The 22838-nt window shown below is 39.8% G+C and overlaps 1 protein-coding gene across 1 annotated transcript; it reads right to left on the bottom strand.

Annotated features, from left to right (window-relative positions):
- Positions 1-553: 553 nt before the first annotated feature.
- On the bottom strand, positions 554-21372 carry LOC138352781 (uncharacterized). Its single transcript, XM_069305371.1, has 5 exons — positions 21292-21372; positions 17215-17343; positions 2444-2501; positions 1322-1446; positions 554-775 (listed from the first exon to the last, which is right to left on the bottom strand). Exons 1-5 carry the CDS (start codon positions 21370-21372, stop codon positions 650-652), a joined length of 519 nt encoding a protein of 172 aa, XP_069161472.1. The 3' UTR covers positions 554-649.
- Between the last annotated feature and the right edge of the window lie 1466 nt (positions 21373-22838).

Below are 22838 nucleotides of genomic sequence, written 5' to 3' on the forward strand. Positions count from 1 at the left end.
TTTAATTTCTAGTCTGACGCGACACTTGAGCGCGTTTCGTAAAACTTATTACATTTTCAAAGACTTTAGTTTACAAACACACAACTGAAACTGAATAGAGCTTGCACATCTTCGAGTTTATATCTACATTTGGGTGAAGTACATAGAAGCATCAAGAAATATGGACCAATAGGCTTTCTACAATTACTTCCATTCAATACCCATTGTTTCGTGTTCTGTCTTGTGTTTGAATTTAATACCCATTCAATACCCATTGTTGAAAGTTTGTTTTCACCTCATCCACCTCACCCAGAGAATGTATATGTGTTTAGGCGCCTTGAATGGACAAACAGGCCATCTGCAGTAGTCTATTCTTTTAACTATATAACTGGGAAAGAATATGGGAACAAGGAGATGGGATGGGATGAAGGAGCAGTGCCTAACTACCTCCACCATTTATCAAATAATAAGTTTGCTCTGTACAATTAAATACCATTTACTTAATACTTCTCATATTCAGTACAGTTTTGTAAAAAAAATTAATAAAATTATCATTCACTATTCTACATGCATGACATGTTTTTCAACATTGAATTTGAACGTAAATCTTCAGGAGAACTTATACGAGCTGTGAACTAGTTAAGAATAATTTTGTAATGACAAAACGTAACTAGAGACAACACTCAATAGAGTTCCTCATGTACAGCACAAGATGTCCGAAATCTGAAAAGCTATCAAACTTCACCAAGTCCCCATAGATGGACCGGCAGAACTGTCTCGCTTCTGGCCACGGCACCTGTGATGGAGAGGACACCATTGACATGGACACCTGTGGTGGTGGTGAGGAAGTGGACACTAGTAACCAGGACACCTGTGGTGGTGATGAGGGATTCGACACTAGTAACCAATCGCACCTGTCGTGGTGATAAAGGAGTGAACACTAACGATATCCACACCTATTGTGGTGCTGAGTAAGAGGACATTACTAGCCTATACATCGGCGAAGGTAATGGGGGGAAAAGATATTACTGAACTGAACATCTTTGCTGGTGGTTGTGAAGGGGGGGGGGCAGTGGACAGTAATGACAGGGAACACTTGCGGTGGTGGTAGAGGGAGGGGAGTGGACAATGCATGCGTTCTGAATCTTCACAGAATTGTGAATATCATTAGATAGTTTATGCTCTAATTTATAATATAAAATATTTTAATACAGCGAAGCAAAATAGCTATGTAAACTCCATTAGGTTAAATATGTTGCTTAAGTTATTAATTATAATTAAAAAGGCTGAGAGCGGGTCATCTCCAACCCTAAACACTAACGATAAGTGACCTTTGACTGACCTTAGCCGGGGAGAAGAGGGCCAGGCAGAGCTGGCCGACCCGGGTGTACAACATCGGACAGTCCCGCTTCTGGTTCTTCAGCGAGGTGTTGACGGCCGTCGTGAGCACTGCCACAATCCCACTGGCTGGAGGCAGGAAGGTTGTGTTATGGTGGTCATCGGGGAGGGTCCCATGTTGCTGAGGGGCAGGAAGGTTAAGTTATGGTGGTCATGGTGGAGGGGCCCATGTTGCTGGGGGCAGGAAGGTTGTGTTATGGTGGTCATGGGGGAGGGTCCCATGTTGCTGGGGGGCGGGAATGTTGTGTTATGGTGGTCATGGAGGAGGGCCCCATGTTGCTGGGGGACAGGAAGGTTGTGTTATGGTGGTCATGGTGGAGGGCCCATGTTGCTGGGGGGCAGGAAGGTTGTGTTATGGTGGTCATGGGGGAGGGCCCATGTTGCTGGGGGGCAGGAAGGTTGTGTTATGGTGGTCATGGTGGAGGGCCCCATTTTGCTGGGGGGCAGGAAGGTTGTGTTATGGTGGTCATGGTGGAGGGCCCATGTTGCTGGGGGCAGGAAGGTTGTGTTATGGTGGTCATGGTGGAGGGCCCATGTTGCTGGGGGCAGGAAGGTTGTGTTATGGTGGTCATGGTGGAGGGCCCATGTTGCTGGGGGCAGGATGGTTGTGTTATGGTGGTCATGGTGGAGGGCCCCATGTTGCTGGGGGACAGGAAGGTTGTGTTATGGTAGTCATGGTGGACGGCCCCATGTTGCTGGGGGCAGGAAGGTTGTGTTATGGTGGTCATGGTGGAGGGCCCCATGTTGCTGGGGGCAGGAAGGTTGTGTTATGGTGGTCATGCTGGAGGGCCCCATGTTGCTGGGGCAGGAAGGTTGTGTTATGGTGGTCATGGGGGAGGGCCCCATGTTGCTGGGGGCAGGAAGGTTGTGTTAAGATGGGCAACGAATTATGTAACGGTTAGTTATCCTGCACCACAAACACCTTTCACTAACAACAATCGTGGGTTAGTATCCTGCACCACAAACATCACTAACAACAATCGTGGGTTAGTATCCTGCACCACAAACATCACTAACAATAATCGTGGGTTAGTATTCTGCGCCACAATCATCACTAACAACTCACTCATGTTCATCCCCTCTGGTGGTTTCTTCGGCAGGTTCAGCTTACCCGCTCTCACCATCTGTAAAGGTACAAGGTGTGTGAAGCATTGTGCTGCACTGTGTAATTACCTAAGTGTAATTACCTAAATGTAGTTACAGGATGAGAACTACGCTCGTGGTGTCCCGTCTTCCCACGTGTGTGTGTGAGTGTGTGTACTCACTTTGTTGTGCTTGTGGGGGTTGAGCTCTGGCTCTCTGGTCCCGCCTCTCAACAGTTAATCAACTAGATTACAGATTCCTGAGCCTACTGGGCTCTATCAGATCTTTCTTTCTATTTGACTCTTGCAGGATTTCACCTCTCAGATGATACCTTGTGTTCAGCCTCCTGCTCCTTTCGCCTAATTTCATTACCTTACACTTTCCTGAGTTGAACTTTAGCAGCCATTTTCTAGACCATTCCTCCGGTTTGTCCAGGTCATCCTGTAGCCTCTATCTTCATCCGTCTTGATTCTTTTCATATTTTTTGCATCATCAGCAAACATTGATAGGAACGAGTCTATACCCACCGGAAGATCGTTTACATATATTAGAAACAGGATGGGTCCAAGTACTGAGCCCTGTGGAACACCGCTGGTGACATCTCGCCACTCTGATGTCTCCCCCCTCACCGTTACTAGCTGATTCCTGTTGCATAACTACTCCCTTATCCACTGGAGCACCTTCCCTTTTACTCCTGCCTCTTGCTCCAATTTTTTTAACAGCCTTTTATGGGGTACTGTGTCAAAGGCTTTCTGGCAGTCCAGGAAAATGCAATCGGCCCACCCTTCTCTTTCCTGTCTAATATTTGTTGCCTGGTCATAGAATTCTATTAAACCTGTGAGGCACGATTTACCATCCCTGAACCCATGTTGGTGGTGGTGCGTTACAAAGTTATTTCCCTCCAGATGCTCTACGAGCCTTTTCCTCACGATTTTCTCCATCACCTTGCATGGTATACAAGTTAGGGAAACTGGCCTGTAGTTCAGTGCCTTTGGTCTCTTATCACCTTATCCCATTTCCATAACTTTACATTTGTTTGTGTTGAACTCCAGTTGCCATTTCTCTGACCATCTCTGCAACCTGTTCAGGTCCTCTTGGAGGATCCTACAATCCTCATTTGACACAACTCTTCTCATTAAATTTGCATCATCCGCGAACATCGACATGTAGGATTCAACTCCTGAAAGCATGTTATTTACGTAAACTAGAAATTCAATTGATCCCAGCACCGATCCTTGAGGTACTCCACTCGTTATAGTTCGCCAGTCCTGCTTCTCGCCCCTTACCATTACTCTCTGGCTCCTTCCTGTTAGGTAGTTCGTTACCCATAGCCTGTGTGGTACTGTGTCAAAGGCCTTTTGGCAATCTAGAAAAATCTGTGTGTGTGTACTAACACATTTTTGTGAGTACACAAATTTGTGCTTGCGGGGGTTGAGATTTGGCTCTTTTGGTCCCGCCTCTCAACCGTCAATCAACTGGTGTACAGATTCCTGAGCCTACTGGGATCTATCGTATCTACATTTAAAACTGTGTATGGAGTCAGCCTCCACCACATCTCTGCCTAATGTATTCCACCTGTTAACTACCCTGACACTGAACAAAAATTTCTAACGTTCCTGTGGCTCATTTGGGTACTCAGTTTCCACCTGTGTCCCCTTGTTCGCGTACCACCAGTGTTGAATAGTTTATCCTTGTCTACCCTGTCAATTTCCCTGAGGATTTTGTAGGTAGTGATCATGTCTCCTCTTACTGTTCTGTCTTCCAGTGTCGTAAGGTGCCATTCCCGCAGCCTTTCCTCGTAACTCATGCCTTTTAGTTCTGGGACTAGTCTAGTGGCATACCTCTGAACTTTTTCCAGCTTCATCTTGTGCTTGACAAGGTACGGGCTCCATGCTGGGGCCGCATACTCTAGGATTGATCTTACATATGTGGTATACAAGGCTCTGAATGATTCCTTACACAGGTTCCTGAAGGCTGTTCTGATGTTAGCCAGCCTCGCATATGCCGCTGGCGTAATTCTTTTTATGTGGGCTTCAGGAGACGGGTTTGGTGTGATATCAACTCCTAGATCTTTCTCTCTATCTGTTTCATGAAGTACTTCATCTCCTATTCTGTATCTGTGTCTGGCCTCCTATTTCCATCGCCTAGTTTCATTACTTTGCATTTACTCGGGTTGAAATTTAGCATCCATGTGTTGAACCATTCATTCAGTCTCTGAATGAATGGTCCTCTCTTTCTTGCCTGATTTTTGTTGCCTGGTCGTAGAATTCAATTAACCATGTGAGGCAGGACTTGCCATCTCTGAACCCATGTTGATGCTGTGTTACAAAGTTCATTCACTCCAGATGTTCCACTAGCTTTCTTCGCACAATCTTCTCTATCAGCTTGCATGGTATGCAGGTTAGGGACACTGGCCTGTAGTTCAGTGCCTCCTGTCTATCCCCTTTCTTGTATATCGGGACCATATGAGCTGCTTTCCAAATTTCTGGCAGTTCCCCTGTTGCCGGTGATTTGTCATACACTATGGAGAGTGGCAGGCACAGTGCTTCTGCTCTTTCCTTTAGTATCCAAGGGGAGATCCCATCTGGGCCTATAGCCTTTGTCACATCCAACTCTAGTAAAAGTAAGAATGTAATTATCAAAAGAAGGCACCAAACCAGGAAGGCTATAACTCTAGTAAAAGCTTCCTTACTTCCCCACTGGTAATCTCAAACTCTTCTAGTGGTTCCTGGTTAACTATTCCCTCTCTTATCTTTGGAATTTCTCCTTGCTCTAAGATGAAGACCTCCTGGAATTTCTTATTCAGTTCCTCACACACTTCCATTTCGTTTGTTGTGAATCCTTGTGCCCCTAACCTTAATTTCATTACCTGTTCTTTTAATGTTGTTTTTCTCCTGATGTGGCTGTGCACCAATTTAGGTTGAGTCTTTGCCTTGCTTGCGATGTCATTTTCGTATTGTCTTTCTGCTTCTCTTCTCATCCTGACATATTCATTCTTGGCACTCTGGTATCTTTCTCTGCTCTCAATTGTAATGTTATTCCTATAATTTCTCCATGCCCTTTTACTTTGCTGCTTAGCTAGCATACATCTCTGAATAAACCATGGGTTTCTCATCTTCATTTCATTGTTTTCCTTTTGGACTGGGACAAACTTGTTTGTTGCTTTCTTGCACTTCTGCGTGATGTAGTCTATCATGTCTTGGGCCATCTTTCCCCTGAGATCTGTTTCCCATATTTTATCTGTTAGGAATTTTCTTATCTCCTCATAGTTTCCCTTTTGGAATGCGAGCCTTTTGTTTTCAGTACCCCTCCTCGAGTTCAATAACCCTTCTTCAACCAGATACTCAAACACCAGTGCACTGTGGTCGCTCATTCCTACTGGGGCTTTGAAACCGATTTCCCTTATGTTGGAGTCGTTCAGAGTGAAGACTAGGTCGAGTCTTGCTAATTCATCGTTTCCTCTCATCCTAGTGGGTTCCCTGACATACTGGCTTAGAAAGTTTCTTGTCGCCACCACCATTAGTTTGAGTCTCCATGCATCCTCTCCTCCATGTGTTTCCTTGTTCTCCCAGTCTATGCTTCTGTGATTGAAGTCCCTCATGATGAGCAGATGAGATCTATTTCTACTGGCAGCAGAGGCTGCCCTCTCAATTATAGTGTTAATTGCCATGTTGTTGTTGTTGTCATACTCTTGACTTGGTCTTCTCTCATTTGGTGGAGGGTTATATATCACTGCTACTACTACTTTTGGTCCTTTCCGTTCATTCACTAAAACTCCATTCCTTTTTCATTAGTAAGGCCACTCCACCTCCTCCCCTTCCTTCCCTCTCTTTCCTTATTACAGTGTAGTCCTGGGGAAACACCACATTCATTATTATTCCTGAGAATTTTATTTCTGTGAGTCCGATTACAACTGGGTTCACTTCTTGTACTCTTTCCCTTAGTTCACTTGCCTTGCTTGTGATCCCATCTATGTTCAAGTACATAACCCTGAAACTGACTCTCTTCTGTCCTTTCTCAGATCCTATTGCTTCCCCTGAAGCAGGGAAACAGGAAGGGACCGGGATGGGAGGGCCTGTGAAGGGGAACCTAGGGAATCTGGGGTGTGCGTGGGCTCAACTCATTCCTGGTTCTCTGGTATCTCTCTCTGCTTTCTGGTGTTCTGTTAATTCGGAAGTTACTCCGCGCCCTTTTGTTCAGTACCTTTGCTTCTATACATGCCTTGTTAAACCATGGATTCTCCTTTTGCTTCTCGGATTTTTCCCTTTGGGCCGGGATGTATCTGCTTACTGCCTCCTGACACTTTTGGGTGATATAGTCAATCATATCACGTACAGACTTAGCTCTGAGGTCTGTGTCCCAAGGTATTTCCCTTAGGAAGCTTCTCATCTCCTCATAATTTCCCTTTCGGTATGCCAGCCTTTTGTTTCCTAGTTCTTTTTTGGGGGAGATAATTCCTAGCTCTACCACACACTACTGTGTGTGTGTGTGTGTGTGTGTGTGTGTGTGTGTGTGTGTTTTCGCGCGCACGCACGTGTGATTGCGTGAATGGTGAGAATGAGTAGACATGGCGTATTATAAAATATTGAAGTAATGTGGTGGGAATGAATTCTGGTCTCTGAGTTCCAAGACACACTCACGGTGGAAGAACAGGCTAACGATCCCTACTACATACACACAACACCTTCAGTGTAATGACAGTATTATGCGTAGAATGAAGAGAATCTGGTAATATGTATAATATAACTTGGGCTAACTAGCGAGGAGGTACCGGCTATGTAATGTAAAAACAAACACGATAAAATTCATAGAACGAAACCTTAACTGAACAAAATTCTCACTAAATACAATACACACTGAATATAAATCTCACTGAATACAATGCAAACAGTGAATAGAAACACCACTAAGTATATACACCTCACTGATTACAAACTTCACTAAATGAAAGACTCACTGAGTAAAAACTTTGCTGAATGAAAAACTCACTGGAAATATAACTCACTGAATGAAAACCTTTAATAAATCTCATTGAGTGGAAATCTGAGAGTAAAATCTCTAAATGAATCCTTTTTTAATATTTAGTAAGAACATATGAGCATAAGAACGAAGGTAATTGCAAAAGGCCAATTCGCCCATACGACGCCGCTCCTGTTTATATCCACCCAATATCATTCATATATATGTCTTACCTAAGCTTGAAACAATCAAGGGATCCTACTTCTATTATGTTACGCGGTAATTGGTTCTACAAATCAACAACCCTGTTACCGAACCAGAATGAATACACCGCCATAAACCTCTGACTAAATACCTTAATGAAATATTTACCGAAAGGAAACTGTGTAAACTTCACTAATGTTGACATTGGCCTAATTGAATCTTAATGTGTGTTTGAATGCATATTTAAATATGCTGGTATTTAAATCCATGAAATTACAAGGTGAGGTGATATGATAAAATGCTATGCCCAAGATTACAATCCGAGTGCCGGCGGGGAAATACTGTAATTTCGACATTTTTAAATAATTGTAACATACTTAAAGTTTTTAGTTTGATTATAAATTGAATTAAACATGCAAACGATATATAACCTGAAATTTGTCAGAATAGTATTTCTCACATTATATATATATATATATATATATATATATATATGTCGTACCTAGTAGCCAGAACGCACTTCTCAGCCTACTATGCAAGGCCCGATTTGCCTAATAAGCCAAGTTTTCCTGAAAAAATATATTTTCTCTAATTTGTTTCTTATGAAATCATAAAGCTACCCATTTCATTATGTATGAAGTCAATTTTTTTTTTATTGGAGTTAAAATTAACGTAGAAATCAGACCGAACCTAACCAACCCTACCTAACCTAACCTAACCTATCTTTATAGGTTAGCTAAGGTTAGGTAGCCGAAAATGTTAGGTTAGGTTAGGTTAGGTAGGTTAGGTAGTCGAAAAAGCATTAGTTCTTGAAAACTTGGCTTATTAGGCAAATCGGGCCTTGCATATTAGGCTGAGAAGTGCGTTCTGGCTACTAGGTACGACATATGTCTATATATATATATATATATATATATATATATATATAAATATATATATATATATATATATATATATATATATATATATATATATATATATATATATATATATATATATACGTGATTAAGAATGAGTATATGTATATATGAATATATACGTGATTAAGATTAAGATTAAACACGTGATTAAGAATGTGACAATGTCAGACCACGGATATATATATATATATATATATATATATATATATATATATATATATATATATATATATATATATATATATATATATATATATATATATATACATACATATATATATATATATATATATATATATATATATATATATATATATATATATATATATATATATATATATATATATATATATATATACGTGATTAAGAATGAGTATATATATATATGAATATATACGTGATTAAGATTAAGATTAAACACGTGATTAAGAATGTGACAATGTCAGACCACGGAGGAGGATGAAACGGGAGTTTCCTTAGGTGCTTTCGTATATTAAATACATCTTCCTTCTGAAGATGTATTTAATATACGAAAGTGCTTGGGGAGGTTCCTGTTTTATTTTTCCTCCGTGGTCTGACATTGTCATATATATATATATATATATATATATATATATATATATATATATATATATATATATATATATATATATATATATATATATGCGAACAAGCCTGAATGGTCCCCAGGACTATATGCGAATGAAAACTCACACCCCAGAAGTGACTCGAACCCATACTCAGGCTTGTTCGCATTTGTGTTCCTCACGTGTGCCCCAAAGAATGAGGTGATTTGGTGAAATGCTATGCCCAAGATTACCATCCGAGTTGCCGTCGGGGAAGTGGCTCAAATAGCCTCGGCTATCACTTCCTTTTGACGGCCGTGATGGTCAAGCGGATTAAGGCGCCCTGTAGTTACCAGTTGCGTTGCTTCTGGGAGTATGGGTTCGAGTCACTTCTGGGGTGTGAGTTTTCATTCATATATATATATATATATATATATATGTATATATATATATATATATATATATATATATATATATATATATATATATATATATATATATATATATATATATATATACAATCACCCTCCTCCTCATTCTTGCCACAGTTGCTAGTGATGACCACGAAAGACCTCTAATGGAATAATACAGTAATTGGGCCCAATTACAGGTATATATATATATATATATATATATATATATATATATATATATATATATATATATATATATATATATGTGTGTGTATATCACGAAAATAAACACGTGATTAAAAATGTGACAATGTCAGACCACGGAGGAAAAAATGAAACAGGAATTTCCTTAAGTACTTTCGTATATTAAATACATCTTCAGAAGGAGTGAATGAGTGACTTCACTCCTTCTGAAGATGTATTTAATATACGAAAGTACTTAAGGAAATTCCTGTTTCATTTTTTCCTCCGTGGTCTGACATTGTTATATATATATACATATATATATATATATATATATATATATATATATATATATATATATATATATATATATATATATATATATATATTTATATATATATATATATATATATATATATATATGTCGTATATATATATATATATATATATATATATATATATATATATATATATATATATATATATATATATATATATATATATATATATACATATGTCGTACCTAGTAGCCAGAACGCACTTCTCTGCCTACTATGCAAGGCCCAATTTGCCTAATAAGCCAAGTTTTCATGAATTAATGTTTTTTCGACTACCTAACCTACCTAACCTAACCTAACCTAACTTTTTCGGCTACCTAACCTATAAAGATAGGTTAGGTTAGGTTAGGTAGGGTTGGTTAGGTTCGGTCATATATCTACGTTAATTTTAACTCCAATAAAAAAAATTGACCTCATACGTAATGAAATGGGTAGCTTTATTATTTCATAAGCAAAAAATTAGAGAAAATATATTAATTCAGGAAAACTTGGCTTATTAGGCAAATCGGGCCTTGCATAGTAGACCAAGAAGTGCATTCTGGCTACTAGGTACGACACATATATATATATATATATATATATATATATATATATATATATATATATATATATATATATATATATATATATATATATATATATATATGTCGTACCTAGTAGCCAGAACGCACTTCTCAGCCTACTATGCAAGGCTCGTTTTGCCTAATAGGCCGAGTTTTCCTGAATTAATATATTTTCTCTAATTTTTTTCTTTTGAAATGATAAAGCTACCCATTTCATTATGTATGAGGTCAATTTTTTTTTATTGGAGTTAAAAATAACGTAGTTATATGACCAAACCTAACCAACCCTACCTAACCAACCCTACCCTAATGAAATGGGTAGCTTTATCATTTCAAAAGAAAAAAATTAGAGAAAATATATTAATTCAGGAAAACTCGGCCTATTAGGCAAAACGAGCCTTGCATAGTAGGCTGAGAAGTGCGTTCTGGCTACTAGGTACGACATATATATATATATATATATATATATATATATATATATATATATATATATATATATATATATATATATATATATATATATATATGTCGTACCTAGTAGCCAGAACTCACTTCTCAGCCTACTATGCGAGGCCCAATTTGCCTAATAAGCCAAGTTTTACTGAATTAATATATTTTCTCTAATTTTTTTCTTATGAAATGATAAAGCTACCCATTTCATTATGTATGAGGTCAATTTTTTTTATTGGAGTTAAAATTAACGTAGATATATGACCGAACCTAACCAACCCTACCTAACCTAACCTAACCTATCTTTATAGGTTAGGTTAGGTTAGGTAGCCGAAAACGTTAGGTTAGGTTAGGTTAGGTAGGTTAGGTTGTCGAAAAAACATTAATTCATGAAAACTAGGCTTATTAGGCAAATCAGGCCTTGCATAGTAGGCTGAGAAGTGAGTTCTGGCTACTAGGTACGACATATATATATATATATATATATATATATATATATATATATATATATATATATATATATATATATATATATATATATATATATATATATATGTGTGTGTCGTACCTAGTAGCCAGAATGCACTTCTTGGTCTACTATGCAAGGCCCGATTTGCCTAATAGGCCAAGTTTTCCTGAATTAATATATTTTCTCTAATTTTTTGCTTATGAAATAATAAAGCTACCCATTTCATTACGTATGAGGTCAATTTTTTTTATTGGAGTTAAAATTAACGTAGATATATAACCGAACCTAACCAACCCTACCTAACCTAACCTAACCTATCTTTATAGGTTAGGTAGCCGAAAAAGTTAGGTTAGGTTAGGTACCTAACCTAACCTAACCTATCTTTATATTTTAGGTTAGGTTAGGTAGCCGAAAAAGTTAGGTTAGGTTAGGTTAGGTAGGTTAGGTAGTCGAAAAACAATTATTTCATGAAAACTTGGCTTATTAGGCAAATCGGGCCTTGCATAGTAGGCTGAGAAGTGCATTCTGGCTACTAGGTACGACATATATATATATATATATATATATATATATATATATATATATATATATATATATATATATATATATATATATATGTATATATATATATATATATATATATATATATATATATATATATATATATATATATATATATATATATATATATATATATATATATATATATATATATATATATACATATATATATATATATATATATATATATATATATATATATATATATATATATATATATATATATATATATGTCGTACCTAGTAGCCAGAACGCATTTTTCAGCCTACTATGCAAGGGCCGATTTGCCTAATAAGCCAAGTTTTCATGAAATAATTGTTTTTCGATTACCTAACCTACCTAACCTAACCTAAGCTAACTTTTACAGCTACCCAACCTAACCTAACCTATAACGACAGGTTAGGTAGGGTTGGTTTGGTTCAGTCAAATATCTACGTTAATTTTAACTTCAAAAAAAAAAATTGACCACATACATAATGAAATGGGTAGCTTTATCATTTCATAAGAAAAAAAATAGAGAAAATAAATTAATTCATGAAAACTTGGCTTATTAGGCAAATCAGGCCTTGCGTAGTAGGCAGAGAAGGCGTTCTGGCTACTAGGTACGACATATATATATATATATATATATATATATATATATATATATATATATATATATATATATATATATATATATATATATATATATATATATAAATATATATATATATATATATATATATATATATATATATATATATATAAATATATATATATATAAATATATATATATTTTTTTTTTTTTTTTTTTTTTTTTTCTAAGTAAAAAAGAGTACCACCTCTAGCTGGAAGAAGGGGGACCCATAGCCTCGGAGGAAACCACGCATAACGCATTAGAGGGAATGTTTAGATCCCCTCCAATACAGTTTCTGTGTGCTTTTCTCCTACCACCCCCTTCCTTGAATATTTTTTGTGCTTTATTATGCATTTGATGGTTACAAGATATACATGGGTTGATACAAAAATAATAATGCAAAAAGGTGCTTAAAGGTTATGGATCTCTTGAAGAACACAACAATGGGAAACATTGATGAATGTCACAGACGGGTTCGATCATTGTTGCAAGTCAAACACTTCTTCGAATTCCTCTGAAGTTGGACTAGTGCCCAAGACGCAACAGGCATTTCCCCTCTGAATCGCAACACTGAGGCGCTGGAACAAGAAACTTTTTGCTCTCTGGTCTTTTGTAGCGCTGATCAATTTGTCCCCCAATTCCTTCAGGAACTTCAATGCACATTTTCCCCACGAACCGAGGGTCTCCGAGCCGATCGGAACAAAGCTGTAGCAGTGTGCTAGACCTCTGTATTTAATAATTTTCTGCGATTCCCTGAAAGAAGCAGCACCACCGCTTTCACGTGTGCTGTAGTGGAGGTAGGTACTGGCCAGTGTGGCAGCGCATGTGTAGTCCCATACCACTTGCTTACCATCCTTCCAAGGTAGCAAGGTGACCCCATCAGGGCGCTTCTGAGGGTCGTTAGGTCTGGATAAGTGTGGTTCTCTTTGTGCCGGGCAGCGGGCTGTGGCGAGGCTCCTCTTGATGATGTCGTTGACTTCTTCATGTCTTGCAATTTTACCCTGTGATTTACGACATATCAGACCATGACGACCATATTGGTCTGCCATCGCAGTTCCGCAGATGCACCTATGTTCGGTGAGGATGGGGGCGGCAAGGCGAAGGGCAACTCCAATGCGGAGAGCGTCATGACTGAGGCGAGTTCCCAGGGCTGCATTGGGCACAGCAAATAAAAAATCCCCGGCGTGGGGTGCTGTTACCGCTAGGAGGCGGGCTTTGTTTTCAGCATCAGCGTTGTCAATCATTGCTGTGACAGTCTTTTCCATTATGGGGCCATCCCAGTGGGCCTGCTTGTGGTCTTTTGGGACTTGTGGTCGGGGTTGAGGGTGTGCAATGGTGTCCCATTGTCTGGCTGCTTCGATGAACGTTTGATCATGAGTTCCCGCTGTCTCTCTCATACGCTCTGGTAGGATCTGCCCTACCAATTCGTTGGCTGCTGTACATGAGGACAAGAATGCTGGAAGTGCTACCTCAGTTGCCTTTCGTATGCCTATCCCTCCAAATCTCACTGGTAGTGTTGCTTGGTCCCACTGACTGTCATCTAAATCTAGGTTGAGCGCCTTCCTGAATATTGACCTGAGGAGCTCATCATATTGATTTAGAAGTGGGTTGCCAAAAGTTGGTGCACACCTTAAGAAGTATGTTAGCCTGGGCAGGGTAAGGCACTTTGTGAGAAGGTAGAGGGCATCGTGGGAGTCCAAGTCCCCAATTCTCTCTTCCATCCTCTTTAGGTCTCTAAACTTTTCGTCAAGGACTGCAGCAATGGCATTGTGGCCCAGAGGTGCTCCGAGTAGTGTGCTGTCGGTAGGTTTAACGACTGAGGCTTCTGGTAGAACTGATTTCACTGCTCTAATGATTACTTCACTAGATGCAATAATTTCGCACTTGGAGGGGCTAAGAACGAGACCCATGGACTCCCCCCGTGTCTTCACCAGCTGTAAGTCTTCTAGCAGGGAATCTTGTGTGCCTGCCAGAGTGCCATCATCCAGGAACCAGATGTTGAGCTCGCTGGACAGTCTGGTTGTAATTTCTCGAACCGCTATGCAAAAGAGGAACGGTGCAAGTGGGTCACCCTGTTGAATTCCCTCTGCTGAGGTGACTTCATGTTTGCCAAACAGGAGGGTTGAGTCTTTGCTGTAGCCTGCTGACACAAACGGGAGAATGCTTGGGCAATGTTCCTGGACTGCAGTGAGGATTGCTTCCCTTTTGACCGAGTTGAAAGCGTTTTTAAAATCTAATTTTACTACTGCCTGGTCTTCAGTAAGAGAGCTAATGTAGGCTCGTGCAGCATGAGCCGCTGCTTCACAGCCTTGGGGGACTCCAAACCCCAGCTGGTTGGGTTGCAGCATGGTGGCTGCTTCCGTTCGGATACTTCTGACAGCAGCCCTTGCAACTAGGCGGCGAAGGGTATTACCAACGGCAATGGGTCTGATTCCTCCCCCCTTCTTTTTGAGGGCACATAGAGATGCACCAAAGAAGAATGGTTTGATTTCATCAGGGATTAACCCGGCGAGGCAGTTGTTGACAAACGTTGTGATTTCTGTCAGGAGCGCTTCTGCAGCTGGGCCAAGAACAGGGTTCACCATTTCCTTCACATGTTGAGGTCTTACCCCTGTGTAGCCTCCTGAGGAGCCCGGGGGAAATGAAACGATAGCTTTATAAACCTCTGACTCCCGGAGGACGTGTATAATACATGTATAATAGTACATGTATAATACATGTATACATACATGTATACATACATGTATACATACATGTATACATACATGTATAATACATGTATAATAGTACATGTATAATATATATATATATATATATATATATATATATATATATATATAAATATATATATATATATATATATATATATATATATATATATATATATATATATATATATATATATATATATATATATATATATATATAAAATGAAAAAAAATGAAAAAAAATGGAAAAAATGAAACAGGAATTTCCTTAAGTACTTTCGTATATTAAATACATCTTCAGAAGGAGTGAAGGAGTGACTTCACTCCTTCTGAAGATGTATTTAATATACGAAAGTACTTAAGGAAATTCCTGTTTCATTTTTTCCTCCGTGGTCTGCCATTGTCATATATATATATATATATATATATATATATATATATATATATATATATATATGTATATATATATATATATATATATATATATATATATATATATATATATGTATATAACTGAAAACTCACACCCCAGAAGTGACTCGAACCCCTACTCCCAGAAGCAACGCAACTGGTATGTACAAGACGCCTTAATCCACTTGACCATCACGACCGGACATAATGAGGTGATAGCCGAGGCTATTTGAACCACCCCACCGCCGGCACTCGGATAGTAATCTTGGGCATAGCATTTTACCAAATCACCTCATTCTTTTGGGGCACACGTGAGGAACACTAATGCGAACAAGCCTGAATGGTCCCCAGGACAATATGCAACTGAAAACTCACACCCCAGAAGTGACTCGAACCCATACTCCCAGAAGCAACGCAACTGGTATGTACAAGACGCCTTAATCCACTTGACCATCACTACCGGACATAATGAGGTGATAGCCGAGGCTATTTGAACCACCCCACCGCCGGCACTTGGATAGTTATCTTATGTCTTGTACATACCAGTTGCGTTGCTTCTGGGAGTATGGGTTCGAGTCACTTCTGGGGTGTGAGTTTTCAGTTGCATATTGTTCAGGGGACCATTCTGGCTTGTTCGCATTTGTGTTCCTCACGTGTGCCCCTAAGAATGAGGTGATTTGGTAAAATGCTATGCCCAAGATAACTATCCGAGTGCCGGCGGTGGGGTGGTTCAAATAGCCTCGGCTATCACCTCATTATGTCCGGTCGTGATGGTCAAGTGGATTAAGGCGTCTTGTACATACCAGTTGCGTTGCTTCTGGGAGTATGGGTTCGAGTCACTTCTGGGGTGTGAGTTTTCAGTTATATATATATATATATATATATATATATATATATATATATATATATATATATATATATATATATATATATATATATATATATATATACATATATATATATATATGGTCGTACCTAGTAGCCAGAACGGTAGCTTAAAAAGTTAGGTTAGGTTAGGTTAGGTAGTCGAAAAAACATTAATTCATGGAAACTTGGCTTATTAGGCAAATCGGGCCTTGCATAGTAGGCTGAGAAGTGCATTCTGGCTACTAGGTACGACATATATATATATATATATATATATATATATATATATATATATATATATATATATATATATATATATATATATATATATATATATATATATATATATATATATATATATATATATATATATATATATATAGTGAAAAATTAAATAATTCATATTTCATATAAATTTAGAACACTCGTTATAGATTGATGTAAACCCAAATTGACCCAAGAATTATAACCCTCATTAAATTAATCTCACTCTTATAGGAACACAAGATACTGAGCCAGCACTCACCTCACACATACGAGGATTTAACAGGCGGCGACAGTCTGCACTGGTACATGCATCAGGTATGCTGCGACAGTTGAAGCCACAGTGCATAAGTCCGACGCCGCCACAATTTTGGTTCCTTCTCGTCCAGGTCTATAACGCACATACACAAGAGGTCATTATTATAACTTATCACAACAGCTGATAGTTGAGGGGAGCTGTTCAAGCAACTTTAATGAATCCAAATCCCCGCCACCTATACCCAAGTACCCCCCCCCCCAGTGTCCTTGTTAGTGCATACCCAGGCATGCCAGTACCCTTGTTAATGCATACCCAGGTATGCCAGTGTCCTTGTTAGTGCATACCCAGGTATGCCAGTGTCCTTGTTAGTGCATACCCAGGTATGCCAGTGTCCTTGTTAGTGCATACCCAGGTATGCCAGTATCCCTGTTAGTGCATACCCAGGTATGCCAGTGTCCTTGTTAGTGCATACCCAGGTATGCCAGTGTCCTTCTTAGTGCATACCCGGGTATGCCAGTGCCCTTGTTAGTGCATGCCCAGGTATGCCAGTGCCCTTGTTAGTGCATGCCCAGGTATGCCAGTGTTCTTGTTAGTGCATACCCAGTTAAGCCAGTGCTCTTGTTAGTGCATGCCCAGGTATGCCAGTGCCCTTGTTAGTGCATGCCCAGGTATGCCAGTGTTCTTGTTAGTGCATACCCAGGTATGCCAGTGTTCTTGTTAGTGCATACACAGGTATGCCAGTGTTCTTGTTAGTGCATACCCAGGTATGCCAGTGTTCTTGTTAGTGCATACCCAGGTATGCCAGTGTTCTTGTTAGTGCATACCCAGGTATGCCAGTGTTCTTAATAGTGCATGCCCAGGTATGCCAGTGTTCTTGTTAGTGCATACCCAGGTACGCCAGTGTCCTTGTTAGGCATACCTAGGTATGCCAGTGTCCTTGTTAGTGCATACCAAGTACGCAAGTAGTCTTGTTAATGTATAATAAGGTACACCAGAGCCCTTGTTAATGTATACCCACATACACTATTGCACTTGATATTACATACTTAAGTACACCAGTGCCCTTTTTGTAAACATATACCCAGTTCACATGTATCCTTCTCAACACAAACTCACGATCTTACCTAGTATTCACCTAGTTGTATTTGCGGGGGATGAGGCAAGGCTCTTAGGCTCTCATACACCTCATTCACCACGGTTCATACACCTTCGTTAAAGTGCGCACACACACACACACACACACACACACACACACACACACACACACACACACACACACACACACACACACACACACACACACACACTCACACACACACACACACACACACACACACACACACACACACACACCCACACACACACACAAACGGGGCCTCGTAGCCTGGTGGATAGCGCGCAGGACTCGTAATTCTGTGGCGCGGGTTCGATTCCCGCACGAGGCAGAAACAAATGGGCAAAGTTTCTTTCACCCTAAGTGCCCCTGTTACCTAGCAGTAAATAGGTACCTGGGAGTTAGTCAGCTGTCACGGGCTGCTTCCTGGTGTGTGTGTGTGTGTGTGTGGTGTGGAGAAAAAAAAATAGTAGTTAGTAAACAGTTGATTGACAGTTGAGAGGCGGGCCGAAAGAGCAAAGCTCAACCCCCGCAAAAACACAACTAGTAAACACAACTAGTAAACACACATACACACACACAGACACACACACACACACACGCACACAGGGTGCAAAAGCACTAAGTGTGCCACTCTCTATGGTGTATAACAGGTCACTGGAAACAGGAGACCTATCGGAAAGCTGGAAGACAGCTAATGTAGTCCCAATATCAAAAAGGGTGACAGGCCAGAGGTTCTGAACTACAGGCCAGTTTCCCTAACATGTATACCATACAAGGTGATGGAGAAGGTCGTGAGGAATAGACTCGTAGAGCATCTGGAGAAAAATAGCTTTGTAGCACACCACCACCAGCAAGGGTTCAGAGATGGTAAATCGTGCCTTACGGGTTTAACAGAAATCTATGACAAACATTAGGCAAGAAAAAGAAGGGTGGGCAGACTGTATTTTGTTAGACTGTCAGAAAGCCTTTGACATAGTATCCCATACGAGAATGTTAGAAAAATGGGAGAAACAGGCAGGAATAACATGTAAGGTGTATCATTGAATAAGATAGTATCTAATCAACATAAAACCACTGAGGTTTTTCTAGGAACCTGAAGTCCCTGGAAGACAGAAGACTTAGGGGGAGACATGATCACCACCTACAAAATTCTCAGAGGAATTGACAGGGTGGACAAAGACAAACTATTTAGCATCAATGGAACACAAAGGGGCACAGATGGAAACTGAGTACTTAAAAGAGCCACAGAGACATTAGAAACAATTTTGTCAGTGTCAGGGTAGTTAACAGATGGCAGTGATGTGGTGGAGGCAGACTCCATGCACAGATTCAAATGTAAATATGATAGAGCCCAAGAAGCTAAGGAACCTGGACACCAGTTGATTGACAATTGAGAGGCGGGAACAAAGCCGAAGCTTAACCCCTGCAATCACAACAAGGTGAGTACCTCTCAACACTTTATCAACTGGTGTAAAACTTCAAGAGTCTATTGGGTTCTGTCATATCTACATATAAAACTGAGTATGGAGTCTGCCTCCTAGTCTCCATATCACTCCCTAGTTCATCCCATTTATTAATTACTATGACACTAAAACAATTCTTTAAAATGTTTCTGTGGCTCATCTGAGTACTTAGTTTCCATGTGTGTCCCCTTGTTCGTGTTCTACTCCTGCTAAATAATCTGTCCTTTTCTGCCCTGTCTATTATTCTAAACTCTAAAGATTTTGTGTGTGGTAATAATGTCTCGCCTGTTTCTTCTATCTTCCAGCGAGGTAAAGTTTGACACCTGTAGTCTTTCCTCGAATCGGATACCTCTCAACTCTGGGACTAGTCTGCTGACAAACCTTTTTGTGTGGCATAAACATAAAGGTCTTCATTTTGTGTTGAACAAGATAAGGACTCCAAGCTGATGTTCCATATTCCAGAACTGGTCTGACATTAACGATATAAAAGATTCTGAACGACTCTTTGTTCAGATTCCTAAAGGTAGTTTTTATTTTGGCCAACCTTCCGTATGCAGCCGATGCTATTCTTTTGATGTATATTTTATATGTATTCTTCTGATGGCAGGTTGGGTAATATCAGCCACCAAGTTTTTTCTTTGTCCGATTACAATAGGATTTCCTCTCCCGTGTTGATCATATTTAAAATCTTATTATATATCCCCTTTGTTGTGCCCTTTTATCTGGTTATATATGAATGATATCACCCCCCCCCCTCACTCTGGCCATCCACTTGGGCTGGACGGTAGAAAGGCAGTCTCGTTTCATGCAGGTCGGCGTTCAATCGCCGACCGTTGAGCACCATTCATTTCCCCCGTCCCATCCCAAATCGTTATCCTGACCACTTCCCAGTGCTATATAATCGTAATGGCTTGGCGCTTTTCCCTGATAATTCCCTCCCCTCCCTCACTTGTTACATATCATAGGAAGTGGCCAGCACAAGACTTCTTCTCATTCTCTTAGTATCCATGGTGAGATCATGTATGGTCCCACAGCCTTAGTCGGGTCCTGCTCCAACAGGTAATTTTTTCCTTCATATCTAGTTATCTCAAAGTCTTTAAGTGTTGCTTGGTTTGGCTCCATCCCCCTTAACTCAGGTACTTCTCCTTGTTCTATTATGAAGGCCTCCTGGAACCTCTGGTTGAACTCTTCACACACTTCTGTGAATGTTAGTGAATTGGTGAATTGTTAGTGAATTGGTCTTCCCTATACTCACTTGCTCGTCCCTTAGCTGTTGTTTTCTTTATGATGTGGTTATGAAGTAACTTGGGTTGGTTCTTTGCTTTGGCTCCAGTTTCCTTTTAAACGGCTTTTTTGCTTCCATTTTTACTCTGAGGTTCTCATTCTCATTCTTGACTCTCTGGTACTCCTTTTTGTTGTTCTCTTGTTCTTGTAGTTTTTCCAAGCCTTCGTGCTTATGCGCCTTGCTTTCTTACGTTTAAGATTAAACAGTGGACTTGCCCTCTGTCTTTCATTGTTCTCCCTCTGGAGAGTGACAAATTTTCCATCTGCCTTCCAGCATTTATCGTTGAAGATGTCCATCGTTTCCTGTGGAGACTTCCTCCCTGAGTTCTATTTCCCATTATTAGGAGCTATTAGGAGGACGGGTTCTTTACCTAAAGTCAAAACCTGTCGTACAAGAAAACGGGAGCGGCTCGCGAAATTGACATACTGTCCCGTTTTCTATTCGACGGTCCTCTGGAGTAGTAGGGAGGAAGAGCCAGCGGCCCTTTTTTTTTTTTTGGAGAGAGGACCCCTGTGGACTGTAAGAGCCAGCGGCCCTTTTTTTTTTCTGGGAAAAAAAGTGCCTGTGCGCCCCAAGGGTTTCAGGTAAATTTAGAATATCCCCTGTGCGCCCCAAGGGTTTCAGGTAAATTTAGAAAATCGTGTATAGCGCTTGGGGGTTTTCAGGTAAATTTTGTCAGTCGCAGATTTTAGAAGTAAGGATTTCTTATGAGAAAAATAATTTCCGAGACTTAGAAGTTTGTTAAAGCCTTATGGGAGAAATTCAAATAACGTGTGTAGCACTTTAGGGCTTCCAGGAGAACTCTACGGACATATTTTACATGTTTTCAACTTACAAAATCGTCTATGTAAGCCTTAGTTATTCATATAAATTTAGAAAATCACCTGTGTAAGTCAGGGTTTTCAAGTCTCGTACATCACACCCCCCTCCCTCCCCCCTTACCTCGCAATCTGTCGCGTCGCCTTTATTTACTTTGCGCCCAGCCAGCCAGTCGGCTCTTAATCTTATCTTATCTTATCCGTAATATCTGGACCGTCCCTCCTCTCTCTCTCTCTCTCTCCTTTCATTCAGTTCAGTTCAACTATTTTCCAACATCGTATGTTTTCTCCTTTTCATTAAGCAAGTCAGTTTTACACAAATAAATCATGTTAGTAAGCAAGTTCTAGCTCACGTTCCCCCACCTTAGTCCCCTGTCATATAATGAATACTATCATTCCAATCCCTCTAAAATTTAAAAATAATCATATTTCAAACGTAGTTCAATACAGTAATTTAGTTACCAAGCTCCAGCGCTTGTCCTCCGCCTTAGCTCTCTCTCGTATCTTCGTTAGTATCAGACCAATTTCCCTGAAATTTTCACCCTCTGTATTTCAGGCACCATAAATAAGATCAAAACAGTTACCAAGCTCCAGCGCTTGTCCTCCGCCTTTGCTCTCTCTCGTATCTTCGTTAGTATCAGACCAATTTCCCTGAAATTTTCACCCTCTGTATTTCAGACACCATAAATAAGATCAAGTCAGTTACTGAGCTCCAGCGCTTGTCCTCCGCCTTAGCTCTCTCTCGTATCTTCGTTAGTAACAGTCCAATTTCCCTGAAATTTTTACCCTCTGTATTTCAGGTTCCGTAAATAAGATCAAAACAGTTACCAAGCTCCAGCGCTTGTCCTCCGCCTTAGCTCTCTCTCGTATCTTCGTTAGTAACAGTCCAATTTCCCTGAAATTTTTACCCTCTGTATTTCAGGTTCCGTAAATAAGATCAAAAC

The sequence above is a fragment of the Procambarus clarkii genome, chromosome 54 (genome assembly GCF_040958095.1).
Source record: "Procambarus clarkii isolate CNS0578487 chromosome 54, FALCON_Pclarkii_2.0, whole genome shotgun sequence".
In the NCBI taxonomy this organism is placed as follows: Eukaryota; Metazoa; Arthropoda; class Malacostraca; order Decapoda; family Cambaridae; genus Procambarus; species Procambarus clarkii.